The following is a 25,513-nucleotide window of genomic DNA, read 5'->3' as shown; positions in this document are numbered from 1 at the left end:
TTCTAACACCAAAAAGCACTGCTGGAGCACAAATGGAAGAGGCTTGAATGTGTCCTACTCCACTTGTAGGAGATGCCAGTAGCAGCAGGAGCTTTGTCCTGGCTTCTTTGGAGGAGCACCCCAGTGAAACCCAGGGAAGCTTGGTCCTGCTCCCCAACTTAAGCATGTCTGGAGCGTCCTTCAGGGACGGTATTCCTCATTCCCAATTCTTTTCATTTCCCTTGAGTCAATGTACAGGATTTATTCGGGTCCATGTTTCTCTTGTGGGGAAAGAATGCCTGGTAGCCAGAGGATAAGGTCTGGCACAAGAACATAATGTCATTTAAATTTACCTGATGCTGTCTACTTCACTTTCAGCAGAAATAGAGGACAGTCATTGGGCTAAGCCTGCATTTTTACTGAAGCTTTCTTCTGCTTTTCCTCTCCTCCAAACTTGTTCATGTCTACTGCTGCACAGAAAAGAAAAAATATGGTAGCAGCCTGGGGCTTGGGAGAACACAGTGCCATGGGAATCACAGCATCAGGCCCACGGAGGGTTTTTTTCTTGCAGCTACCAGAAAACCTTCAAGAACTTCAAATCAGTACTTTTGGGGTCTGTTTCCTTTTTTGGAAGGGGGGCGGTAAAAATTCTGCTCGTGTTATCTCATATTGCAGAAATTGAGACTTGATGGGTACTATATTATCCTTTTTGGACCTCAGTCACTCCCAAAGATTCAAGATGAACTCTGCCTGCCCAGGCACCAGAGTCAGTGCCCCAGGGAATTTCTTCATATCTAAGGGATATGCAGGATGTGTACTCGCATGCCCTTGCTGCCTCTCAACTCCAGCTGTACATGCAGTTTTGCTTTAGGAACCTGTACCTCCAGTATTGCAATATCTTTTTCAGTCTCTGTCATCAAGAGTTTAAATACAGTTCAGATCAGTGTTAGTGGCCCAGCTCCAAACGAGGAGAATTGCTGCAATTCGTTATCTTGACAAATTAACTGGTCTGAGGCAATTCCTTTTTGAGAGAGATACAATTAGTTAACTCTTGAACTCTAGCCTTGCTCCAGCTCTATGGCATAGTTATGCACCTGCTCAAAAAGTGTTGATACTACGACTAAGCCTTTCACATCTGTAAATGCAATTCCTGCACTAAGAGCCTTAGTGTTACACAGCCGTGCCTTGCTGTCCTTGTGCCACTCTTGTACCCCACTGTAGTGTGGGATAACGATGTAAAGGACTCTGACCTCAGCTGATTAAAAAAAAGGCTGTCTGAAGACCAAGGTGGTCTTGTTGTGTAGCCTCTAGGGGAGGGTCACTACTGGAAGTGCAGGGTCCTTGTCACAAAACCACCAGAAGGGCCTAGCACGGAGAGTGTTATATCGGAGAGACACATCACCAGTTGCCCCATCCTCTGTTTTGAGTACAGCTGCCTGGTCCAGTGGAAAAAGCTGGCTTTCCTACCCCCAATATACTGTGTAGAAAACAGTAGCCCATGCAGACCCAAAACAGAGATTTTCTTTGGGAAAGGAAACATCCTTCTAATGGTGTTTTCTCCCTGGGATTTAGGCAGGAGTCTCTGTTGCAATTTCTCAGCCCTTATATACCTGGTGAAAACTGGGTTGCCATCAGGTACAGTACCCCCGTCCTGACATGGACAGGAGCTGATGCTCCAGGAAAGGCAGAGTGATCTCCAGCCTTGCCCTCGTTTCCCTCACCTCCTAGCCTGGAGGAGCAGCTCCCTTCTGTCTCTTTCTACCAAGCAATGAAAATACATCCACAGCTACACATTGTTCTTCCAACCCAATGTGAGCAGATGCCCTTCTTATCCATTTCCCTGTGGAAAGCCCCTTAGCCATAGTTCACCTGTGGGCATTGTCTTCCCTTGCACAAGAGCTCCCAGGTGCTAAAAGGTATCCCTTGACCATTCATCCGAACCATTCTCTTTTGGAAGCTCTGTTTGGGATAAAGCTGTCCTGCAGAAATCTTGTGTTTGCTTAGAGCCTCTTTGTATGGACTTGGTGGCTGGGAGTTTCCTTGAGCTCCTCTTTGAACTTCAAACCTTCAGCATCCAAAACATTTAACCCTCAATTTCTTTTCTGCTTTATCAGTTTGGCCAGCTTCCAGCTGGCAGCATTTATTTGCAGGCTTCAATTCTGCATCTTGTGTTTGCAGATGTATTTCTCTTTCAATTAACCCCTTGAAATGGTTTTCTTCTCCCCTGAGCCTATTTGCCTCCGGTCTGGCCGACATATCTCCCTGCTCTGGATGCCTGGAGGGTGGAAGCCAGGAGTGGACATGCTCAGTCCTTGGGCTGGAAGTGTGTTAAGTTTGTTAAGTGTGTACAGGGCAGAGGGTGTGCCCTGTACACGGGCATCACAAAGAGCAGCTGAAGGAACACACAAGTTCGGCAGCACCTGTTTTGCCCGTTGTGGGTTGGGGCTTGCCTCTGTGGAGTTTCTAGAGCATCACTTAAGAATAATCAGGTCTTCCCTGAATGCTTTCACTGAGATGCTCTGGAGCATGCACCCGCATTTCCACTGCTGCAGCCTTCACCCCAAACAATGGGAATGTCTCTGCTCACCAGCAGCTTTTGCCCAGCTTTCCTTTAGAACAGGTATTTCTAGTCACTTAAAATGAAAAAAAAAAAAGAAAAAAAACCCACCTGGTCTAAAGTACCACTTACCAAACAAAGAAAATGCCTAGTCACCAGGAATGTCCTCCCTCCTGTGCCTGCTGTAATTACTGAGCAATAGCAGCATTAGGTTGCTCATCTTGTGTCTTGGCACTCCAGCTTGTTAACGTGCATCGGCAGCTGAGAGGAGAGCCGCTTGCCCGCTGCCAGGATTACGAGGCAAACTTCACATGGTTCGGGAAACCCGATAAAATCTAGAGGTGCAAGATCTCTATTGCTGGGACACTAGTCAAGCCTTTGAAGTGAAAGGGCCTGGAATTGAGGCAAATCCTTGGTTATTCAATCTCTTTCAGCTGGCGACCCATCACAGCTTGGTACTACTACATCTGGATCACCCTGTAAGACACACCTTTTTTTTTTCAAATTAAATAATATTGGCACTGCTAGTGTAGTTCCTAAGGAACCTGATTACTTAGGCTCCAGGGAGATATAAAATGAACTATTCAGCCTATATAGTGGTTAGCTTAATTTTGTGTATGATTCTAGCAGAGCAAATGAGTAGTAGAGATTAAAATCTCAGCCGGAGCTAGTAAAGACTTGGCATTTCCATTTGCAGAAAGTTTTAAAGCCAGGTTTCACTGCAAGCTGCAGAAGACTGCTAAGTGAAATATAACTGTCTACGCTACAAAAAAGAGTTGTTGTTTATAAATGTTAACTACTTCTTTAGTTTTATCACATAACTTTTATTTTAATTCTTAAATTTCCTGGCACACCCACTGAAACAGCTTTGCTGCTGCTAATTCGCCTAATACCCAACTAGTGAAATAATGACATGTTATGCTACTATTAAGGGTTGCTTCTACTTAGTAGTGATTGAAGTGCCTTATCTTCTCAGGTATCAAATTGTTAAATTACAACACAAATGGGAGATATTCTGATTTAATGTACCTACCTTTTCCAGCTCTCTCAGCAGTAACAGCTGTTCTCAATGAGTTTTAAAAGTACTATAAAACCAGTATTTCAACAATTTATATTTGCCAGATGAAAACATGTCAGCACTGGGAATTAACAAAATAACAGAAAAATAATCTAAAAATAAGAAGCCATGGAAAACTAGACCACAAGAAGCAGAGAAGTTTAGAGTTATATCTTTATATAACAAACAAAGCCGTGTGGTTTCCCTGCAGGAATTTGTTGAAACGAAACAATTTTATTAGAATCTGTTTATTTAGAAAGATGTTTTCAGGAAAACAATTGTAGCCAGAAAAATGAGCTGACCACACTCAAGTCACCAATGGAAGTTCCCGCTAATTATGATACCACAAGAATTTTACCCAGTGGCTTCAGAAATACCTTCATGTAGTTTGAGAAAACCTGGGATAGAGTTAAGGTGGAGCAACTTGATAATGCGTGAGATCATGCTCAATCTTGCGCCTCCTGCAGCAGTTATTTGCCTTTAAAAAAAACCCCAAACCTCACAAAGGCATGAGAGCTTGATTTCAACAGGTCAAAATAAAAAATTAAAATAAAAAAATAAAATAAAAAAGAAGTTAATGCATAATAAAAGGAGATATGAACTTATTCACATGGAAATAACAATTCAGCTAAAAAAAAGAATTTGTTTAAATGCCTAAAAAAAAAGTGTGATTGTTTGGGTTATTACTAAACTATACTGTTTTACAGCACTCGCTTTGCTTAACCATTTGCATTTCTTCAGACCCTTGATTTGTTTCTTTCAGAAAAACTCTACTATTTGCTTCTTTTTTTAAAAAGAAGAGCAGTATGTCTGAAGTCTGTGTGGTTCACCGGGAGTTCATTGGGATATATTTGCAACTCCTGAAGCAAAAAAATGATATTTTATCTTTAGAAGGAGTTACATTTTTTGAACTTATTGAATTTTTCAAAGATCAGCATGAAGAGTTCTGATTAAATGCTTGCTTCAGCATTTTAAAGGCTTCTTGTGTCCCTGTTGCCTAAGGAGGTCGTACATTACGATTGCTCTGTAAACATCAGATTGTACAGAATTGGCTCTGCATACCATGCCGGGCACACAAAGAAGAAGTCAAATGGCTTATCTCTCGCTTATCAACTAGTTTATTTTTCATGCCCAAAAAAGGCTGTATTTTTACAAGAGCAGCTGCTACTTTGTAAATAATTTAATGGCTTCTGTTAAGTAGAGCTGTCAATTTTGCAAACAATATTAAAAGAAGATTTTCATTTTACCATGGGATTGCATGTTTTAAAATGCATTTTTATCCCTGAAAGTCCAGTGGAGAATACTGGAGAATGGAAACAGCTTCTGATTTGCAGACACAGATCCAAAAGAGAATAGATACAGTTAAATAATGACACATATATGAGCAGGGAAGGCATGAGATCTCATCACCTGCATACGGTGCTCAGAGAGCATCCTGCTCATTAAAGCATAGGAAAACTTTTAGTGAACTTGTAAAGAAACGTTATTTGGCTATTTCAGACAGGTGCTAAGTGGAGCAATAGCAGCTATCAGCAAATTTTGGAAATGCAGAATGTGCATTGTGCGGTTGTGTGTGTACAACATTATCCTAATATTGATCATAACAAATGGGATTTTGTAGATAAAGATTTTTAGCACAATATAATTCATATTATTGCATCTGATAAATTACTTTAATGATGAAACGTTAGCCGCGATACCAACTCTCAAGTTTTTAAAATTCAAATTCAGATTCAAATCCCCAGATCCTAACATGTAAGCAAATGCTAGGTTAGAATTAAAAGCAGCAAGATTTTATTGTGCAATAAGCCAAAGGAAGATCCCAGATTACCTGAATACGAAATCTTAGGTGCAACTTGTGATACCTCCAACGCTAGCACAAAGTCAAGTCTTTATTAAGCACCAAACCCTAGTCAGAGCCCTCATCTAGATGTGAGGACCACCATCCTCTCCCAGCTCTATGGCGTTGTGGCCAAAATCCTTCCCTTTTTAATTAAATGTGGGATAAGTTGCTTCTGGTTTGGGAAGGGCTGTGTTGTTTAAACAGTGTTCCTTGTGCATTTGTTTTCCCTGCTGTAGCACTTCTCACAGGGAACACAGTCCAATGTCCCACAACAAAAATGTTTATTTCTTTACTCTAGAGCTCATATCTGATGGTTTTGTGGCTTTGAACCACTCCTGGCATCTGATCCTATCTAACGTTCTACTGCAACACTGCAGCTGTATACCCAGACTAGAATAGGTTCAATCCTCATAACTTGAGGTCAGTTTCAGATATTTAATTTAGATATGAAAGTGCAAAGAAATCTATTTGCACTCCCGTGGATAAGAAACCCCCTCATCCCCCAATTTTGGCTACAAGTGTGCTTGCATATGACAGACTGCTCTGTTTTCCATGAGGTTCCTATGGATCCAGTAGCATTATTTAACAAGGTGTAGCTGTGCTGCATCCACAGCACAAAATATCAAAGTCAATGGCCATGGTTATAATTTCTCATAGCGTTCATATATTAGAAGTACGCCACACGAGGAGGACTGGATACATCCAAATTGTAGCCCACTCCACATTACAAAACTGCTAGGTCCCACCCAGAGCACGTGCATGAGTTACACTGAAGTGATTGACATGAGAGGGCTGTGATTTATTCAGATCTGGTTCTCAGCAGGTACAAGAAAATGGAGCAAATTAATAGTATGATGGAAAGAGACAAAGCTGACCCAATCCTGTTTTGTTTCCTTTCTCAAACACACTCCTCTCTCGGCATCTCTCAGGGTTTTACATTCTGAAATGCCACTGCTCCTTGGAGGTAGGTCAGCCTCAGGAGTGATGTTTAAGGAGAAGCCATGGACATCGTGTATTGGTAACTTTAAGGGGGTAAGTTATGTAGGCCTTAGACATTACTGAGTAGGTGGAAGAAGAAAACAAGATTAAAAAAAAGATGAATTACACCAGCTTGATTCACACTGTACATCTTAGCTTTGACAGTTCGAAAACTAAATCGTTTGACATTTCCCTCCTTAAAAGCTAAGGCCAAGTGAAAGGGGAGGCTCTTCAGGACAAAAGACTTGGTTCACAGGTGGAAGGGTAGCAGTGAGAGCTGTGTTCCCAAGCAGAGGCTGTCAAAAGTTTGTCTCACGAGAGCTGTGGTGGATTTTGCCTACACACACATAAAAAGGAATTTTGTTTAAGCCCTTCCCCAGAGTTCTTCATGCATATCAAAAGCAGTTTCTCCTGTGCCTTTTTAAATTCTCTGTATTGCTCCCCTCCTTCTCTTGGCTGCTCACTTCACAACAGGCTCCAAGAAGAGATCTCCAGAGAAACCTACTTTTCTTGCCCTTGAGTTGAGTTTCCTAGACGTAGAGCATTGCTTGTACACCTTTTTTCTCCCCTCCTTTTTTTCTCTTTGGATTTTTTATTCAAGGTAGAGGAGAAATTGCACTAGGGCCAGTTCAGCTCTTTTATTTATTGTTAACGTGGTGTGTATGCTTGGAGGTGTGTTGCCCCTGACCAAGTTGGTTGTTTTCAGCGATTCCCCACGTTGCTCCACATGTGGGAAACGGCAGCACAGGCGGAGAATATCAGTTACCTGAGAAAGCCAAATTGGTTGCCACACTTCACCCTCTCTCACACCACAGATGCTAATAATATTTAGGTAGCATGACAAGTAGAAATAGTCCGCAGCAATCTTCTGGCGTTAGCTTTTTAGGACTTGGAGATTCAGAAATGCTTACAAGTAGATTTGCCCTCCTAAGCCGGTGAGCATTCTGGGTCTCCAGCAAAAATGTAAACTAGCAGTATGGCAACACTCGCAAGAGCATTATATTCTTCACACTGCCCATGGTGTGGCCATGGGTGTCATGCAGATTAGCTTATACAGGATCTGGGAAGGCAGAGAACAAGGGGAGAAAAACAGGATTAAAAAAGAGAAAACACAAAAAGGTCTTACAATTTTGAGAAAAATCTTTTAAAGTCTGTATCTGTAACAGGATTTTTTTCCTTACTCCAGACTCTGCTAGCCTGGGGTTTGATTAATTTTTTTATTTATTTATTTTAAGTCTCACACCTAGAATACGCAAGTCCTCCTGTATATTTTTAAGTGGTTCAAGTATTTTCAAACAGTTTCCTTCCCCAAGGGGCTCAGACTGGAACTTGGGAATTGGAGGCCCTTCCTTCACCTACTTGAAGACTTCAGGTCTTGATTGTGAACCAAAATATTTTGAAACAAAGCTAAGGAAAGTCTTTATTTTTAAAGGAAGGAGTTAACACATACCCTTGTGGGGGAACAGTCCAATTGAGAAGACTGATCCATACGGCAACGGTGAAATACTCACATGCAGCAGCCTTTGGCAGCCAGCTAGACCTTCTGTAGTTGACAATGTAGAGAAGGCATTTCCTCCTTGGTAACTAAAGCCAACACGCACTCCCTCCCTCTCTTCCAAAAACTCTTGGACGTGTTATTGTTGCTGGTCATTAGCTGCTTGGCCTCCTTTTCAAGGGGAAAAGTAAAGGGTAAAAGCTGTATAAGTGTATAGTTTTCCATTCAATTTGATCCATTACAAGACAGGACACCCTTGTCCTTATTGACATCTAAGGCAAACAGTTGGCAACTTGATTGGTACTTTTAAATGAAGTAAGCCTGATATCATATATTGATTCATCTTAACAGAACTTCTGGGGCAGTCAGACGAAGAAGACCCATCTCGCGAAGCTTTCATTGACCGATCTTCAGAGCATGGAGGAGACCACGACCTGCCTGCTCCCAGTCCAGCCATCAGACCACCAGAGCAGAGCTGGTCCCGCAGGTGAGCAGCGCAGGAAAGGGCACACGGGCAACTTGTGTGTCTATCAAAGATGTTTCATAAGGCCAAGGAAAATCCTGTATTTCCATAACAGAAAATGGAAGGAAGGGGGGAAAAATTAACTAAAATACTTTTGAAATGTCTGTTTGATATTCTGAACTTTCCTGGCAACCTCAGTTGTCATCTGCATCATGACTGTAAACACAATAAAACATTAAGACACTAAGAGGAACTAAGGAAAACTTAGAAGCCAGAAGGACATGGCATCGACACAAATATATCTCCAGAAATATAGACAGTTTGTGAGCATTTAACATGCACTAGCACAACCATTTTCAAATTAAACCATTTGGGCAAATGCAGCCTTCTTTGATAAATGTGCAGAAGAGAGAAATACAGCAATGGAAATGCAGCAAATTAATAGTTACAGGTGGTAAACAGAACTTTTAAAAACCTAACGTGATCTTTACAGATTTCTGTAAGCTCATCACTAGCCTGTGATCAAAATCCCTGGGATGATCTTTCGAGAGTGCCCTTCTTCCAAAGTTGATTAAAACCTGGAAGCTACCTATTATGAGAGAAACAACAGGTCTGACGACTGGGGTTTTTTTCAATGCTTTTGTTGCTAGTGAACCAGCACACCACCTTGCAATGGATGGGAAATTAGAATGAAACAGCTCTTCTGCAAAAATTAAAAAAGTATTTATTTCTCTTATTTTTCTTCATGTGTTCTTGATAGAAAAGAATCAATTATTTGTTCTCAGTGAGTATATAGATGCACTTACTTTTATTTTCTATGCCAACTGTATGTAGGAACATTTTTAGTAAACCTAATGTGAGTACAACGTTGAACTTCCACATTGACAAATCATCCTAACCATTTGTATGTAACTGTGCTGAACACTCTTCATGTGGGCAAGAAACACATTTCTTTCTCCTTCAGGAAATCTGTATATTACCTAGTTTTCTGTCTTTCCTCACGTGAAGAGATTGAGCTTTTGCAATATTACATATAATATCCATCATACCAGCTGCACACCACTAGTGAAATTTTTATTTTATACATAGCCTACAACTTTTAGGATACAGAACACTGTCTAAAGCTTTCAGAGATATCTAATGGATTTGGGGATGGGACCTGCTTTTAAAAATACAGTGCACAATTATTCTGTCTTAACTTTTGGGATGGAGATAGCACCATATTGATATGGGCAAATAGTAAAGACAGTAAGATCATGCTGGAGACTGTATTGACTACAGAGGACTTTCCAAGTGCTCCAATAAAAGGAGCTCCTTTAACAGAGCACTAGAGCAGAGACTAATCCCAACATGCCTCTGATCCCAAAGTATAAACATGCTATCCTCCCTTCAGCTCACCTTTTCCCTTTCGGAGGTTGCTATGACTCACACATCTCTGGCAGTCCCGTGTCTGCCTTCATCAGGCGTCTTGGGAGAAAGATTGCAAAGTTCAACTTTACTCCTACTCCCAGGCTTCCCGACTTGACCACATTCACCTGTGCCTGTCCAGGTGGGTCACCAAAAGTTGCTGAGCCTCATGAGCGGCTCCTTGCAATCGCTGGAGCTGCATAAACTGCTGGGATTTCCTGAGGCTTTTGTTTGCCTCTTGCCAGGTTGGTGATTATAAAGCAAGCTCCCCACCCACACGACCAGCTCCTCCACCTGCTGACACCCAGTGCTTGCAGCTGACCTCCTCCAGGAGAGCCCAGAGTTTTTGGTTGCCTCTTGCAGAGCTGTGAAAGAAAACTTCTCACAGCTCTCCTGGCTGGTCGCAGCCACTTGAAGTGTGCCAACACAAATCTGAGTTTTAAAGGCACGCCCTGTGACAATGCCAACTGGCTGGGAAGGTCACCTGCTGAGGCACAGGTGAATCCAACAACCTCTTCTCTGTGCTTAAAAAAATCCACAGACGGTTGCAAGCACGTAACTGTGGCTTGTGTTTTGCTTCCAGTTTCACAGAGTTTGTTTTCTATAATACATCTGCTGCCAAGTCTGCATCAGACTTCTTCATCTGAAGAAATTTGTATAGAGAAAGGTTTTGAGTGTTAGGAGCCGACATAAATAGGGACGTTCTCAGTTTGCAGTCATTGCAATGTTTCATCTCTCTGGCCAAGATTGGAGCATTGGGCTATGATTAATGGGATGAAATTTAACAAGTCGAAATGCTGGATTCTGCACCTAGGACGGAGTCACACCGGGCACAAGTATAAACTGGGAGAGGAGTGGCTGGAGAACAGCCCTGCAGAAAGGGATCTGGGAGTGCTGGTCGACAGCAGGCTCAATATGAGTCAGCAGTGTGCCCTGGCAGCCAAGAGGGCAAACCGCATCCTGGGGTGCATCAAACACAGCATAATCAGCCAGTCAAAAGTGGTGATCACCCTGCTGTATTCAGTGTTGGTGCAGCCTCACCTTGAGTGCTGTGTGCAGTTCTGGGCCCCACAATTTAAGAAGGATGTGAAGGTCCTTGAATGCGTCTAGGAGGGTAACAAAGCTGGTGAAAGGGCTGGAAGGCATGTCCTATGAGGTGCGGCTAAGGACTCTGGGTTTGTCTAGTTGGGAGAAAAGGAGGCTGAGGGGTGACCTCACTGCTCTCTACAGCTTCCTGAGGAGGGGAAGTGGAGAGGGAGGTGCTGATCTCTTCTCCCTGGTATCCAGTGATAGGATGCGTGGGAATGGTTTAAAGCTGCGCCAGGGGAGGTTTAGGCTGAACATCAGAAAGCATTTCTTTACTGAGACGGTGGTCAAACACTGGAACAGGCTTCCTAGAGAGGTGGTTGATGCCCCAAGCCTGTCAGTGTTTAAGAGGCATTTGGACAATGCCCTTAACAACATGCTTTAACTTTTGGTCAGCCCTGAATTGGTCAGGCAGCTCGACTAGATGATCATTGTAGGTTCCTTCCAACTGAAATAGTCTGTTCTGTTCTGTTCTGTTCCATACTAGAGATCTGACTGCCTAATCTGAGACATTGGCAGAGGACATAGTTTATAATGGGTAGATGGTTACACAGCACTTGAGGAAATTTCTTTAAATTGATCCAACATGTGAACCCAAAATTAAAGCGTATTTGCTTTCTACTGCCTCAGTGAATTCACTCGAAAAATGGCGACACCACCACCTTACTAAAATGCAGTGAAGTTTATAAAATCACAGCTGTTGAGCTTGCAGTTGAGCATCAAGTGCATAGCAACATTATTATTCTAACCGATTTCCCACATCACGAATTCATATCTGACATTTCCACTGTCCACTTCTTCCCAGCCTCCAACCACTACCTGCAGTTTCAAAATCAATAATCAGGACACATTCTCCCTCCTGTAAAGGCCCTTCATTGTTCGTTAGCTTGGTCATTTTTTGTTTCATTATTGACTTTCTCCATTTCTCATGCTGTTTAACGATAGTCTTCGGTGTTTATGTATTCTGCTCACCAGTGAGATAAATGTACATCCTGAATCATTTCCTATTTACTTCTGAAGTCTTTCCCCTCAAGAAAAACAAAAGAAGAAAATTCCATTTTTGTAATAGATTTACTACTATTCTTCTCTGTTCCCTAACCCCATGCACAATCCTGTCTTGGCCAAGTCACTTCAGCCACGCTTTATATGTATTACTGTAGGCAACTTGTTGATTTACCTCCTCAGCATCATTTAAATCCAAGAGATACTGTCTCTGAGGACTTGATTTGTAGTCTGGTGAGCAAGGTTAGTCTATAGCTTTTGTTTGCTTCATTCCCCTGCATGTTGGCATACCGTGACTTCCTACAGCAAATACCATCCTTTCTGGTGATGTGACAAGAGTCAGCTCAGATCTGGACTCCTGAGCGTTGCTCCAAGTTTAACATGAGGGAATGTACTGCTGCTCTCTTTCTGACCTTCCGGACATTTGCCAGTGCAAATGGTTCATTTCTGCTGTTATCCATCACAAGTGCCTGCTGGGTCACAGAACTGAGCTGAAGCAACCTTGAAGTTGGATCTAACTTAACAGTTGAATCTGCTTTGAGAAGAGGACTGGGCCGGATGACCTCCAGACCTCCCTTCCAACCTAAAATCAATCTGTTCATTGCAAGTTGAGCTTCAGCGTTCAGTGTCATTAGTCTTGCAATAAAAACCCCACAACCTTATCTGTACAAGTAAATTGCAAGTCACACAATGCCAGTAGCACCACTCGTGCACTTGGCCTGCATGAATTCAAGTGTACGTGACAGTACTCCCAGGCTCTGCTATCTTTGGGGTAGCAGTGGTTCCCCTAATCTCTGTAAGACACCACAACGGGACTTTGCAGGTGTTCAGCAAGAGTACTCGACGGCTGCTCGCTCTTCTTTCCCAGAGTCTTAATGTTGTCTGCCTTGGCTCTACATCTTTGTACCAGCTAGTCACACCAAACCCATGAAATCAATTGACCTACATTACTGCATTTCTAACACTACCACCCCTGTCAGACCCAGATGCTGTCCCAAATCTATGTCTCACCCAAGTTTCTGGAAGCTCAACTCCAGCACATACCCGGACTTCTTTCTTTCCTGTATTTCAGCTTTGACAGAACCTTTGTTTTGGGACAGCTGAGATGTATCTCATGATTTACACCTAGCCAGAGGCCCTTGGCAAGGGCCCTGTGAAGACTAGCAGAAAATTTTCTGTTTAACTTACTTAATAAACATTGTTACTGATGCCCTTCAGGGAGCCTAACATCTGCATATGTGTAACAGAAGCCCAGTTTTCAGGCTGCATTATTAACAAATCACTTCAATTAACTCTTCACATCATTATCTCCTTTGCTGCTCTGCCTAACAAGGAAAGCCATAGCCTGAGATGGAGACGGGGACAGAAAAGGGACAGAAAAGGGACAGAAAATGCTGGAACGAAAATGATAATTCATAAAATAGTCTCAAGGGTTTATTTCGCTGAGAACTTATTCTAGGCAAAGTCTGGTTTCTCTTCTTGCCTTAACAGTCAGAAAGCAGAGAACTTAGTTTGAGACTAAAGTATGTTTTACAGAGAGAGAAAATTGGCTTAACTCTGTGACATTTTATAAAGTGGCAATAGTGTTGCTGTCAGTGGAGAACTGTAGTCAACTTTCTGAACTGTGCACACACACACACAGAGTAATTTATGAGCTGTAAAGATTTCAGGACAACGCTCCAGATGATAGAGGCATTTTATTTGCTGCATGGTGTCATTCACTCTACCATGAATGGGACGGTTCCAGTGAACAATTTTACAAGACAAAGCTCTCATCTCTGGCTTATGTTTGCCATTCTCTCTCTCCAAGTGTCAGATATGTTATAGCCTAGCAATTCTTGTCCTCTCTCTCATTCTTGTTACCTATTTATGGAAACATTTTAATCAGCATAACTCTTTTGCTGCCTGTAAAAAAGGAAAATATTTTCAGAAGGTATGGACGCTGTTGTTCAGAGGACCAAGGTAATGTACCGATCCTCTCGGCAATGCATTAAAGGAACTGATTGACTCCCTGTGGGACAGCTTATTTCTGGATGAATCAACTAGTGAGTGCCTGCGACCGTGTCAGAGTCTGGCACATAAGAGTCAGCACAGAACTATGGCTGCGCTCACTCCTCTGCCATTCGTATTGGTAACTGCAATGTGGGTTTCCTCCCTATCAGTGTGTCATTCTGTTTCCTTACCATAATGCAAGTGGATTTGAATACCTTGCATTTGTTGGTAGTGTCAGGATGTGTGTGAAGCTGGGTTGGGGTTTTTTTTAGCTTATTATCCATCCTCCTTGCCCCATCCCCCAAACCAGAACTACTCCTATTTTAATTAGGATATCTCTTATTTTAATACAAGGGATTAGGATAGAAGGCAAAAGTATATATCATCACAGTGATTTTTATCATAAAACTTTCCTGTTGCTCATGTACTTCAAAATACATATATTTCTACTGCTCTACAAGGTTTTTCTTTAAGCTCAGAAGCATGTTCGTATATTTTGAATCTGTAGCATCACTGATCAAACCTCAGAAAGCGTTAAAAGAAAACTGCATGACAGTCTCTCATATCTGTATATGTTGTCTATTAAAGCAGGGTAAAGAGAGAGAGAATTAGAGTTATCCCACTGCATCCCTTTTGCGTGTCATGTAAAAAAACAACAACCAGATTTCTTACTCTTACTCCATTGTTTCATGCAATTAAACAAAATAAGCATTCATCACTGTTATGGCACTTCTGTTTGCTCATCCACCGTCAATTATCTTTTTCAAAAGTTCTCTTTAACCAGGAAGCAAACCTGGTCTTAAAATAACAGGAATATAGGCTGAGAAATACAGTCTGCCACGGGTCCATGCGTAATCCTACAAGCTGCTCTATCTGTCCTAGCAATTTTCAGTTCCAAAGTAACTCTATTACAGGGCGTGCTGCAGGGATGTGGCGATGTGGTGTAGGAAATTCATCACGGAGGTGGGATCCAGCAGCTCAGCAGTGCTAATCCTGCCCGGTTGCTGCAGCCTCCCTTCTCATTCTTTGCTGTTGCTCAGCCCCAGTGAAGGCAACAGGAGCTTCACGTGCATCGAGAACGCGACAGCAGGCAAATATACACGGCTCTGTGCACTCTCAATTTCTACATCTGTAAAACTGAGATAATACGTTACCAACTTCAAAGGGGTGTTGGGCAAATTAATTAGTCAACTTGTGTACAGCACCTTGAAAATACAAAATTAACTCTTATTAGCCCATAAGTACTCAAGATGCATCAAGGTGCGCTCTATGGCCTCTTGATTCCAGACAAAGGTCCTCTTGATTAAATTAGATTGCTAACGTATTATCGCATTAGCTCACTTGAAGAAAGAAAAGTTTGAAAAAGCAATTTGGCTTCATCACATGAGCAGCGTGTATACTTAATGGAAATTTTTCCAGCATTCACAAAACAAAGAAAAATCAATAAAATGTCTGCCAACTCTTCCACTGAAAACATTTTATAATCTATAGCGCCGAGAATCCCGAGCCAAGATAAACCAGTCTTGCTGACAGAAAATACTGACAATTATTTTACATTGATTCAACTTGGCCCAGCCCAGACTGACCTTGTTTATTCATCTCAGTCTCTTAATTCATATTAACTTGGCATCAAAATGGGACATGTGGCATGTGGGCTGAAGACCCATTTCTGTATCTTAGACTCAGATAAATGTAGCGCATTGAGTACTTCCAGTGCCTTGAGCTCTTAGGTAGATTTATATGCATTAGACAGAACTGGTTAAGTTCCTTTTATCCCCGCTGGGCTTTTCATGTCTGTTGACTGTAAAACTAGAAGCTCGGTAGAAGTAACATCTTCTTCTAAGCCTTCGGATATACATGAAATCCTCCCAGTACTGGTCAATTTTAAAGACATGTCCAAAGAGGATGGAGGGTTTTAAGCTCTTTTAAAACATAAAAATAGAAGGGTTATGGCAATTTGGCAGCCAAAAAAGCAATTTGCAGATCTCGGCAGAATCCGAGGCTGTGTGTAAGAAAGCTGATCAAGACACTGCGGAGGAGATAATGGGGTTGAAGAGCAGAAGAATCCCTCCATTTTTGCAACCAGCATAATCTGGTCTCCAATGAAGTTTCTTAGTTTCTTTTGCTAAACCAATAAAGCTTAGCGTGATGGGAGAGTTGCATTACTGCAGCTTAAAAGTGTCTCGGGAAAGCTGATGAGGAGAGTTGCCTTTAGTTACTTTACAGATGCCCAGCTGCTTGCATAGCTATCTCCCAACTGGTAGTGCGAAGACAAAGGCGCAGGGAAAATCTGAGCTTTTTCTTTAATTATTTACGTTCTTGTCAGTAATAAAGGGCTTTTTATGCCTGGAATGTATTATTTGTATTATCAAAGCTGAGCGAGATTTCACACTGTGGCAGTTAATAAATTGGGTGCTGCACAAAAGCATTCACATTTTCATTCTCACAACTACACTGCTGTCATAGCTGAAAGCCACCGTCAAGTATAACACTACTTGAGTCAAACATGACTACGTCCATGGAGGGGGAAAATCCACCCAAATGAGGAGAATTCCCCCAAAGGGGATCCCAGTTGGCCTGGCTTGAGAGATTTATTTTATTTTCTCTCTTCGACTCATTCTTGCCAAAGGCAGCACCCTCTTGGCCTTCACCGGGCACTTGGCACTTTGCGGATGGCAGGATGAGCAGCAAGTCAGCAAGCCGAGATAGCACAAGATAACCTCTAAATTTCCAGTTCCACTGCCTTGGGAATGGATTGCCTTTTCACACACCTACGTAAACAGAGATTAATGATGAGTGAAGAAACCGAGACTAGCAAAACCAAAAAAAAAGAAAAAAAAATCCATCCGCATTTTCCGTAACACATAGCTGACATTTTCCTCCCTGCAGCTCCTTCATGACTTGGATTTCAGTGATAGGGGTGGTGCGGGGACAGGGTTTAACCGCAAAAATCTGCCCTTTGGGTCTGACATCCTCCTCTCCCGGCATCTGCCCAACCGCCTCCGTGCAGGGCTGCTGCAGTGCCAGGTGCCTGCTGCGTGTGTTGCACATCCCCAGCCTGTCCTGCTTAACAAAACCTTTACTGCTCCAAAAAACACCAGCTTTACGCCACATCCTTGAATGACAGAATGGTGCTGGAGTGACTGCACGGCCAAATGAGTGATCTAGTGCTGCTCAGTCAACAAACATACTGGCATCTGATAAAAAAGAGCTACAGTTTGTAGCCAGGGAATTACACAGGCTGCTGTGTACTTGAAAAGACAGAAAACAAACAAAACAGTTTTGCTCTGCTATGCAGCATCTCCCCAACTCTTCAGTCCTTGCTCCTTCCCCTCCTATCACTTCTGTTTTGTTTTCAAAGACCCACCAGCCGCAGACAGGCAGAGGACACCGAGCGTAAGCCTGGAGCAGATGGCTGCACCGCCTCCCTAACAGGGAAACCCTCTTCCAGCAGCCAGGAAGGTAAGCGAACGAGTTGTTTTCAAATATGCACAAGGGGGTAAGCTAGAAATAATGGCGATTGCTATCTTGAAAAAGAACTTGGATCTAGGAAGAAAAATAAGGCAGAGGCATTGCAGCATGAGCTTGGTTTGTGTATACCTAGCAGGGAGAGGCATGGGTACTCAGCTACCAGCTCTCACAATGTAGAATAAATCATCTGATAGTATGAAGCTCCCTATCTCGCAATGCTATTCATGATTTAACAAAGACAGACAAAGTGTTTATTAGATTCATTGTTGCTCTGTTATTTGGTGTGCAATGGCAAGGTCCTCCAGCAGCAGAGCTTCACTCTTTACGTGGCTTGTGAAGCAGCATTTTACACTACTTTTGCAGGGGAGTTCTGGAGTAAATGGACGCAGACATCTTGCTTCGGCAGTACTCAGTATCTCCATCATAGCAGATTCAAAGTAGTGCAACGGTATAATAAAGGAATAGTCCAGCATGAGAAAGTCACGGTTAAAGAGTCGTCCTGTAAAGTCAGCCAGGCAGGGATATGTAAGAGTATTTGTACAAGGGGTGAGACGGGGATTTTTATCTTCTGCCTTGTCCGGGTGTCCCATCACTACACTGACAGGTATGTAGGAACTGAGCCAGTCTCCAGGCACAGTGGCACGGAAGGTCGAGGCGTAACTGCGGTTCCTATAGCCACAACTGAAATAGATCGTTTCAAACAAGGCAGCTACGGGTGCGCTTCCACATTACAGTGAAGCTGAACTAGCAGCTTGTCACCATCGAAACAGGAAGGTCCTGCTTCCCCCTCACCGCCTTCTTCCGCCCACGTTTACAGGATCACACAGGGTGCTGCCAGCATATTAACCCAAGCAAAAAAAAAAATTTGTTTTCTTTCCTGTGGGCTTTTGTCCATCCCCTGAGCTGAACTGCATTGCCTGGGGATCAGAGGACACCACAGACAGCACCAAGTGAGGGGCAGAAGCACATTGCCTGCAGCAGGACTTCTTTTTGATGTTGGCAGCTGTTAATTCAGCTCAAGCTGTAACACGAAGCCTCATCCTCAAGCACCTCCAGCAGCAACCTGACAGCGCACAGGCTGCAAAACCCTCCTGAGACACAAGATGAGCACTCGGGCAGGCAGCCCGCACCGAGCTCCACCACCCTACAGCTACCCCCATACAGGTGGAGAGGTGTGCTGCAGCCACGGTTCCGTCGCAACGCATGCATCCCACTCCTGCAACAGCTCCCCACCGAGTCAGGACGATGTGGGAACCCTGATTTGTCACTGGCCTCACGTCTCCACACTGCCCTATCGGCAAAAAACACAGTTGCTTTAACTTGATGTAGCATTTGAGAGTATATACATATCCTACATGTATAGACTTGTATAAGCAATATATTAAATATTTTAATTCATCCATTGAATAGCAGGATATGAAATAGCTATGTCCTATCAAAAAAGTGAGTTACCTAATACTGTACCCTTGTTTGTTTGGGTTTTTCAATGAGTTCAATGGAATGTAAATAACATGGTGATTTTTTTTTTTTTTTTTTTTAAGGAAATTTGAAAGCAGTTCCTACAGAGCAGGTAACGCATTTCTGATTTTTTTTAATTTCTGCTTATTATTATTTACTCTATTTTGCAGCTTCCTGAAACTCCTCGAGCCTGTCCTTGCAAGCTGTCTGCCTGCAGGGCTCTCGCTGAAATTGGTAGAAATGCTCCTATACCGCACTGCTGGAGTGGGGCTTCATCTGTGGCTTTGAATTGAGTGCAGCATGTAAAAGTCGAAAATTATTATTATCCAATACCTGTTGGATGGGACCTAAGAAAGAACTTATTGTCCTCCATCCATGTTCAACTTACACGAACTAGCTGGCGCTCGTATTGGCGCTTTCAAGAGTGAGACCACAGTGAAGAGGAGTGAAATACTACCCTATGGTTTCATGATCGCTTTAAGCTGATTTAACTGCAAGGTGCTGCCAAAAAAGGTGGACCAGCCCCCCCCCGGCTGCCAGCCTCCAGGCCTATGTCCTCCTCCCTCTCCTGCGCTGGCTTGGGTGCTCGCACATTCCCAGCCCCGAGAAGCTCACCGGGGCAGGAGAGGAGGAGAAGACCTCCACATGGGCAGGGAAACCCTACCCCATTCCCCAAATCCTTCAGCTATCCCCGTCTCCCATGGCGACATTCCCTCCCAGCCTGATTTGGTGCCCCAGGTGGTTGGGTGTTGGTGGGGGTGCGTATAGAGCACATACATAGGGCGATTCTGTCTCCAGAGCTGATGAGTCAGCAGCGTGCAGTACCAACGCACTCCTTCAGTTGTACTTTGAAGGAAAAAGATAAAATAACTAAAATAAAATAAAAAGCTGTCTCATGGCAGCATGGATGAAGGCACAAGAGTGCATGTATTTTAGCCTCCTCCCAATTACAGTTCTGTTGAAACTTTTATTTTTGAGGCCGAAGTATTCAATGTTTGGCCTCAGTACAAACAGATCATTTAAAAAAAAAAAAAAAAGAAAGGAAACGCTTCAACCTCCCAGCAGAGCAGGATGGCACTTATTTATTTCTTTCATTACAAAACCAGCCCATGCCAAGTAAAATTGTGCTCTGAGAGCTGTTCTACCAGTCCCGAAGTGCTGGAGAACAACACACGCCGGCCCCACCTCTGCAGCCTCCCGCAGCCCCTGCACATTTTCACTGGGTGGAGGATGGGGAAAGGCTGGGGAGCAGGTGACAGAGTTCACCGCGCCGGGGTCGCGCTGGTGGGAAATCCCCGTACACAAAGGCTATCCCCGGTGGCCTTTTGATGGCTTCGGTGGCCTCAGGATACAGAGTAAAATAAAATATAGCAGCGGTGACAGTCTGGAGACACTGGTGGGATTCCTGGGTTTGCAGCTGGGTTATCCAGGAGTTAACTGCCCCTTCCCTGAGCTGTGTGTAAGATGCTCTTTGCCCCCACATAAGTGGCTGAATTAATAGGCTAAGTTCATTTGAAAGCTCTGGACTATCACAATAAAATCCACAAGCACAAACTCTGTGTAACGGGGGTGATACAAAGAACAAAATTTTGCTGTCACATCACTAAGGACTTACACAAGAGAGCATCTAAAGTATCCTTTGGTTCCAAAAAGTTACTGCAACTGAGCAGTCACCATTGCTAAAAGCTGGTGGGTCAAAGTGTGACCTCTGCGACCCCCATGGAGGTGCCCTGATTTCATCATGCGTCGCAGAGCTGCTTGTGCACAGGAAAATGGGGCACCTCCATCCTTGCTGAGCTGCTCTGCTTCTCACAGGACCAAGGGAAGGGAGGTGTGGGGCTGTTGGAGTCAGCAGCTCTGATGAGTGCTTGGGCTGCAAAAGGAAACAACTTGCTGGGTAAGAGGGAGCCTGTTGTGCACGCCAAGTTTTTCAGAGTAGAAAAACCATCCGTGCAACACTAACTTTGTACTTCTGGGAATATGTTTCAAACACCATTCTGTTCTGACTTTTAATGATGGCCTATGGAAATTCAGAAGTCTTGCAGCAGTTGGGTACCAACGCAGGAACCAGCACCCAGCAAATCAGAGCAGCTCCTTTCTAGCTGGACTGACCTCTGGTTTTAGTTCAATCCACCCTAAATCCAACCCAAACCCACCATCAGCAGCAGCTCTGCACCTGGATACCACTACCAGCCTGCTGCATCAGTGCCAGCATTTGATGGACAGCCCATCCCCAAGGTCCCACTTTCACCCTCCTGCTCCCCCCGGGCTGGCATCCCTCCACCACCACTTCCCGCACGTTGCTTCAGAGGGAGCCCTCACAATACTGGGCTCGATGCCACGCAAGGGGAGCACACCCAAAACCCAGCCCTTCTTGCACAGTCAATTCTGCAGGAAGATCTCTGCAGCTGTGAGCCGGAGGATTTTCTTTGCCGCCCTTCGCCAGTTTGTTGGCGCAAGGCTGAAGACAGAAGTGATCTATCCCCAGTGCAATGGCCATGGAGGCCTCAGTGGGGACGTATCCGGCACAGACCCTATCTTTTGTAGGCGCATCATAATGCGCGTCTTCCTCGCTTGCTGCCACTCTCAGCTATGAGGAAGCTTCTCCCTGAAACTGTAAAGATCGTACAACAAAATGTTCCCAGTCACCTGCCAGAGCAGCTGGCTGTCACACAGCCAAACAGCACTCAGGCAGTTGAACAAGATCTGGTTTCTAGAGGAAAGCCTTAGCCCTACAGCATGCAAGAGGCAGCTCAGAGGCAAGACCGTGCTACCGCGGGGGCCACCCGCATCCCCCTAGCAGTGCTGGTGGCTTTGCGCTAGCACAGGGCACATGTGTCCCCGCTGAAGCCCCTTGGTGCATGGGTGATGATGGGAGAGGGCTGCCACGGTGGTCTCAGCTCACAGGTAGGACAAATGCAGACCACATGCCTTTGCCAAGCTGGTTTGGGACCAGCGCTGGCCAGAGGATCCCATCACTGGGGACGAAGGTGGGGATAGCATAGGTGGTTGCCGGAGGAGCAAGGTTAAGCTGCAGTTTTTCTTGCCCTGTGCATGGCTTGGTTGGGTACAGCTCTTCAAGCAACAGGGGAGAAGCAAATGAGAAGTGAGCATCCCATCCGCAATATTTGGTGGGGTCAGGATTTGGTGTTCATGTTCAGTCCTGTCTTCCAGGAAAGGCTGGAGATGGGATGGGGGTAGCCTTGAGGACCATGCTGCTCGAGACCCAGCCTACTCTTGCTGCTTTGAGCAAGGTGACCAGCATTGTTCTGGGATTTGATAATCTTGAGGAAACTAGGAAACCAACCCTACATAGGTTGGTTCAAAGAGTCTCTCTTTAGCAGCGCCCAGCCTTAGGTAAGCAAAACTAAACCTCCAAACACGCTGGTCACCAACCTCGGTACAAATTAGACCCTTTGGAAAACGTGAATCTCAATTGCTCTGTCACTGCTGGACTGGAGACCGATCCCATTTACGGTAGCTTGAGATGCTCAAGCCAATGGTGCCTTACAGCTACCAAATGGTTGTTTTAATATATTATCACTCAGCTAAATACCTATCATCAGCCAGAAAGGTTTTGTATGATGCTATCCAAGGGAAACAAGGCATTGCTGGTGTAAGGGAGCAATACCTATAGATCCTAACAACAGGCATGTCCTTCCACGTAGCCATTCCTGCAGCCTGGAATTGGGCAGTCTCTGCCTGAAAATACAGGTGTTTACAGTAATCCCCCATGGCTTCTTCATTTCTTCTTCCCTCTCCCACTCTCCTCCTTTCCCACCTTCATCGTGCATTTGACAATAATCCCCAGGAGAAAAAGCATAACCTCCCGGGAGCAATACGGCAGCACAGGGAAGAGGTTTTTCTGTATTTCCCGCTCCAGAAGACTAAAGGGATCCTCCATTCTGCCTCAGACCTGAGGAGACCAAGCAAACCACTGCCTCCATCCTGCTATCCCTGCCAGGTCCAAATGGCTTAGTGGCTTTTCAATTACAGGGTGTGCTTTCCCGTACCGCTCCTCCCTTCGCCTGCCAGAGCGGGACCACATCATTACCATGCAAAAGCCCCACGATCTGAACTCTCCAGGGCACAACTGGATGCTCTCCTGTCAGGATATTCATGTTTTCCTGCTCTGGGTGACTAGCTGCTCATTACCATAGGCAGCAGCACTGCCATGCTGACTTCCCCTGTTCCTGGACAGCCCTTTTCTGCACTATGAAAATCAACTCTCGTCAAATTATTACAGCTTCTTTTATTGCTGGGGTGCTACATCAGAAAAGATGCAGATGTCCTAAGAGGGTTCCAGTCATTATTGCTCTTCAGTCTTTGATTAACATTAAACACTTCTACAAGCTTGATGCCACATCACAGACTTCCCACGCGACACCGCCAAGTCTGCTTTAGTGTGACCAGAGAGGTTTGCAGATAGTTTTTTTAAAAAGCAACTAGTTAGATCTGCAGAGCTGGGTTCTTGTTAACCTCTCCCCAGACAAAGGCACAAGTCACAAAACCCAGGTCAGATACCTGTCTGATGCACTTGGGACCCTGAGCCTTGAACAACAGGGACCTTGAACTCTATACGGTCAAACATGATGTGGGTTTTTTTTTTCTCCAGCCTGCATTCACCTTCCCACCTATTCCCTCGGTACCCAGAGCAAGCGCCAGCGGAAACCCCTCTGCATCAGGCACTGACACAGCTCTAGGGAAAAAAGAGCTACCCCTTACCTTCAGCCGCTGATGCTCATCAAGGCTTTACTGCTGTGGCTCTGCTGCGAAAAAAAAAATCTTTTGTATTTTTGGAGCCTCCAACAAGTGCCGTTCGGAGAGCAAGGAGAGCCCACAGAAAGCTTGCAGCCACCCAAAAAACAAGGCACATACATGCATTCCCCCGGTGAGGGCTGCCTCTGAGTAAGGCGACTCATAACCTCCTTGAAGACACCTGCCTAAGCAGCAGTCTCAGCAGCAAAGCTGTGCTTTGACTTTCAACACTGGAATAACCCAGTGGGGTCTGGGATGCAAGCACTAGTTCAGATGGGATGTCAAGGATGCTTTCTCATCATCTTCAAACCGCCTCCGAGAATTAACAGGGGCCTGTTAATTATTGTGTCAATTAATTATTGTGTCAGGGCCACCTCCCGCATCTCCCTGCAAGGGAAGGGCCAAGCGATGGGCGGGAAACAAAACTCAATGTCCATACAGCGCTCATTTTGAGCCATCACACTTTTACTGCTCCCTCCGCGCTGAGCTAGGGAGGGTGTACATGGGAATGCTGTTTCGGAGGGTGATCTTTATCTCTGTGGCGAAATGCACATGCCATGAGATGGAGCTGCTGCTCTGGTGAAGGTTCCTTATAAAGCTGCAAGAGTTAGAGGTATTTTTTTTCCTCTTTCCAGAAGTCAAGGAGCAGGGATTCACTCACATGAGTCCCGTCTGCCCTCACTAGTGCTCCTGCAGCCTGACACAGCCCTGACAGCCACCTCCCAGGACCGAGCCCACCCCCCCTTCCCATGCCAGCCAGCATGTCTTGCCCTCCAAGACAGGACAAACACATGTTTCCCTTTGTTTTCAGCTCCACACCTAGTTTTTCCTTTGCATCGTGAAGGGCTGGCTACTCATCTGTAATTCAAAAGAAAGCAATGACTCACTAGACTACAGCACTTTCCAAGGCAAAGTATTTCATGCATCTCGCATGCACGCTAGCCCATGTTATGAAATACCCTCTATTTGTGGCACATATTCTCCCCATCGTCATGTCCTTTGCAAAACCAGAGGGCTGGGGTTTCCACCCTACACAGGCACTAAGCACAGAAAGGGGATTTGTGCTTAAATCGCGTATTTGCATTGTATGAGTAATGCAAAATGCCATCCCCGCATAACTTTGAAAACCTGGCTCACTACCCGCTGGCGTTAACCCAGCCTTGCGGTGTTCGCAGTGTGTTTTAATTAAAAGGTAACAAAAAATCTAGTGTTTCGCTTTTGCCAATAAGCTTCCAGGCGCCAGGGAAGGGGGCTCAAAGGCAGGTGGAGCCTCGGCTCCCAGCCCCTCACATCCCAGCCCCGTGTCCACCGCAGGGGACACCGCGAGCTGTCACTGGAGCTGCAGCCCCTGGTCTCCCCAAGAGCAGCAGGGGAGTGGGGTTGCAAAGGGGCTTAAAAAAAGGGGAGAGGTGTCTTACCTTGCACGACAAGGCAGTCTCCACCGCTTTAGGGCTTCATCCTCCATTCCCAGGCCAAACTGGGACAGAGTCTGCCTCTTCTCCCTGGGTTGGGATGGTGTTTCCAATAACTACGCGAGGTTTCCATTCCTCATTGCGTGTCCCTGCAGCTTGCCTGATCCTGCCTGTCTTTCCCCCGCAGGAGACTGGACACAGCGGGTCTCTCAAAGTCGTGCACTTCGGGCTGGTGTGACCGAGCGTTGGAACCCCCTTCACTGCCAAAGCAAAGAAGAGGAAACCTCACCAAGGTGGTGAAGTTCACAGAAAGTCCTTCAGCGAAATTCCAGCTGTCCCTGGATCCGGCCACCAGCAGAAGATGAAGCACCAGGCTTATAAAAAGTGCTGCTCTTAGACCTCCAAATTATTTCTGGGTTGGCACGAATGTGTCTGTGCAAAAACTGGCCTGTGTTTGCTTATGGAGGGCAATTTGATGACATTTTCACTGTGTCATTCAAAGGCATTAAAAAAGTGAGTAACTGCAGACCCCCATTTACCGTACAAATGCAATGC

At 44.7% G+C, this 25,513-nt stretch overlaps 1 protein-coding gene across 1 annotated transcript in view; it reads left to right on the top strand.

Moving 5' to 3' along the window:
* WDPCP (WD repeat containing planar cell polarity effector) overlaps positions 1–25,241 on the top strand; it is a 109,541-nt gene extending 84,300 nt beyond the window's left edge. The window contains exons 14-17 of the mRNA XM_009327104.1: positions 8,261–8,396; positions 17,221–17,321; positions 18,872–18,900; positions 25,146–25,241. Coding sequence (XP_009325379.1) covers positions 8,261–8,396; positions 17,221–17,321; positions 18,872–18,900; positions 25,146–25,196 — 317 coding nt within the window. The 3' untranslated portion in view covers positions 25,197–25,241. The remainder of the gene's footprint in view (positions 1–8,260; positions 8,397–17,220; positions 17,322–18,871; positions 18,901–25,145) is intronic.
* Positions 25,242–25,513: the final 272 nt, after the last annotated feature.

The sequence above is a fragment of the Pygoscelis adeliae genome, unplaced genomic scaffold (assembly GCF_000699105.1).
Source record: "Pygoscelis adeliae isolate BGI_AS28 unplaced genomic scaffold, ASM69910v1 Scaffold137, whole genome shotgun sequence".
Lineage (NCBI taxonomy): Eukaryota > Metazoa > Chordata > Aves > Sphenisciformes > Spheniscidae > Pygoscelis > Pygoscelis adeliae.
Note: the sequence above shows the minus strand (reverse complement) of the source record. Positions and strands in the feature narration are given on the sequence as shown.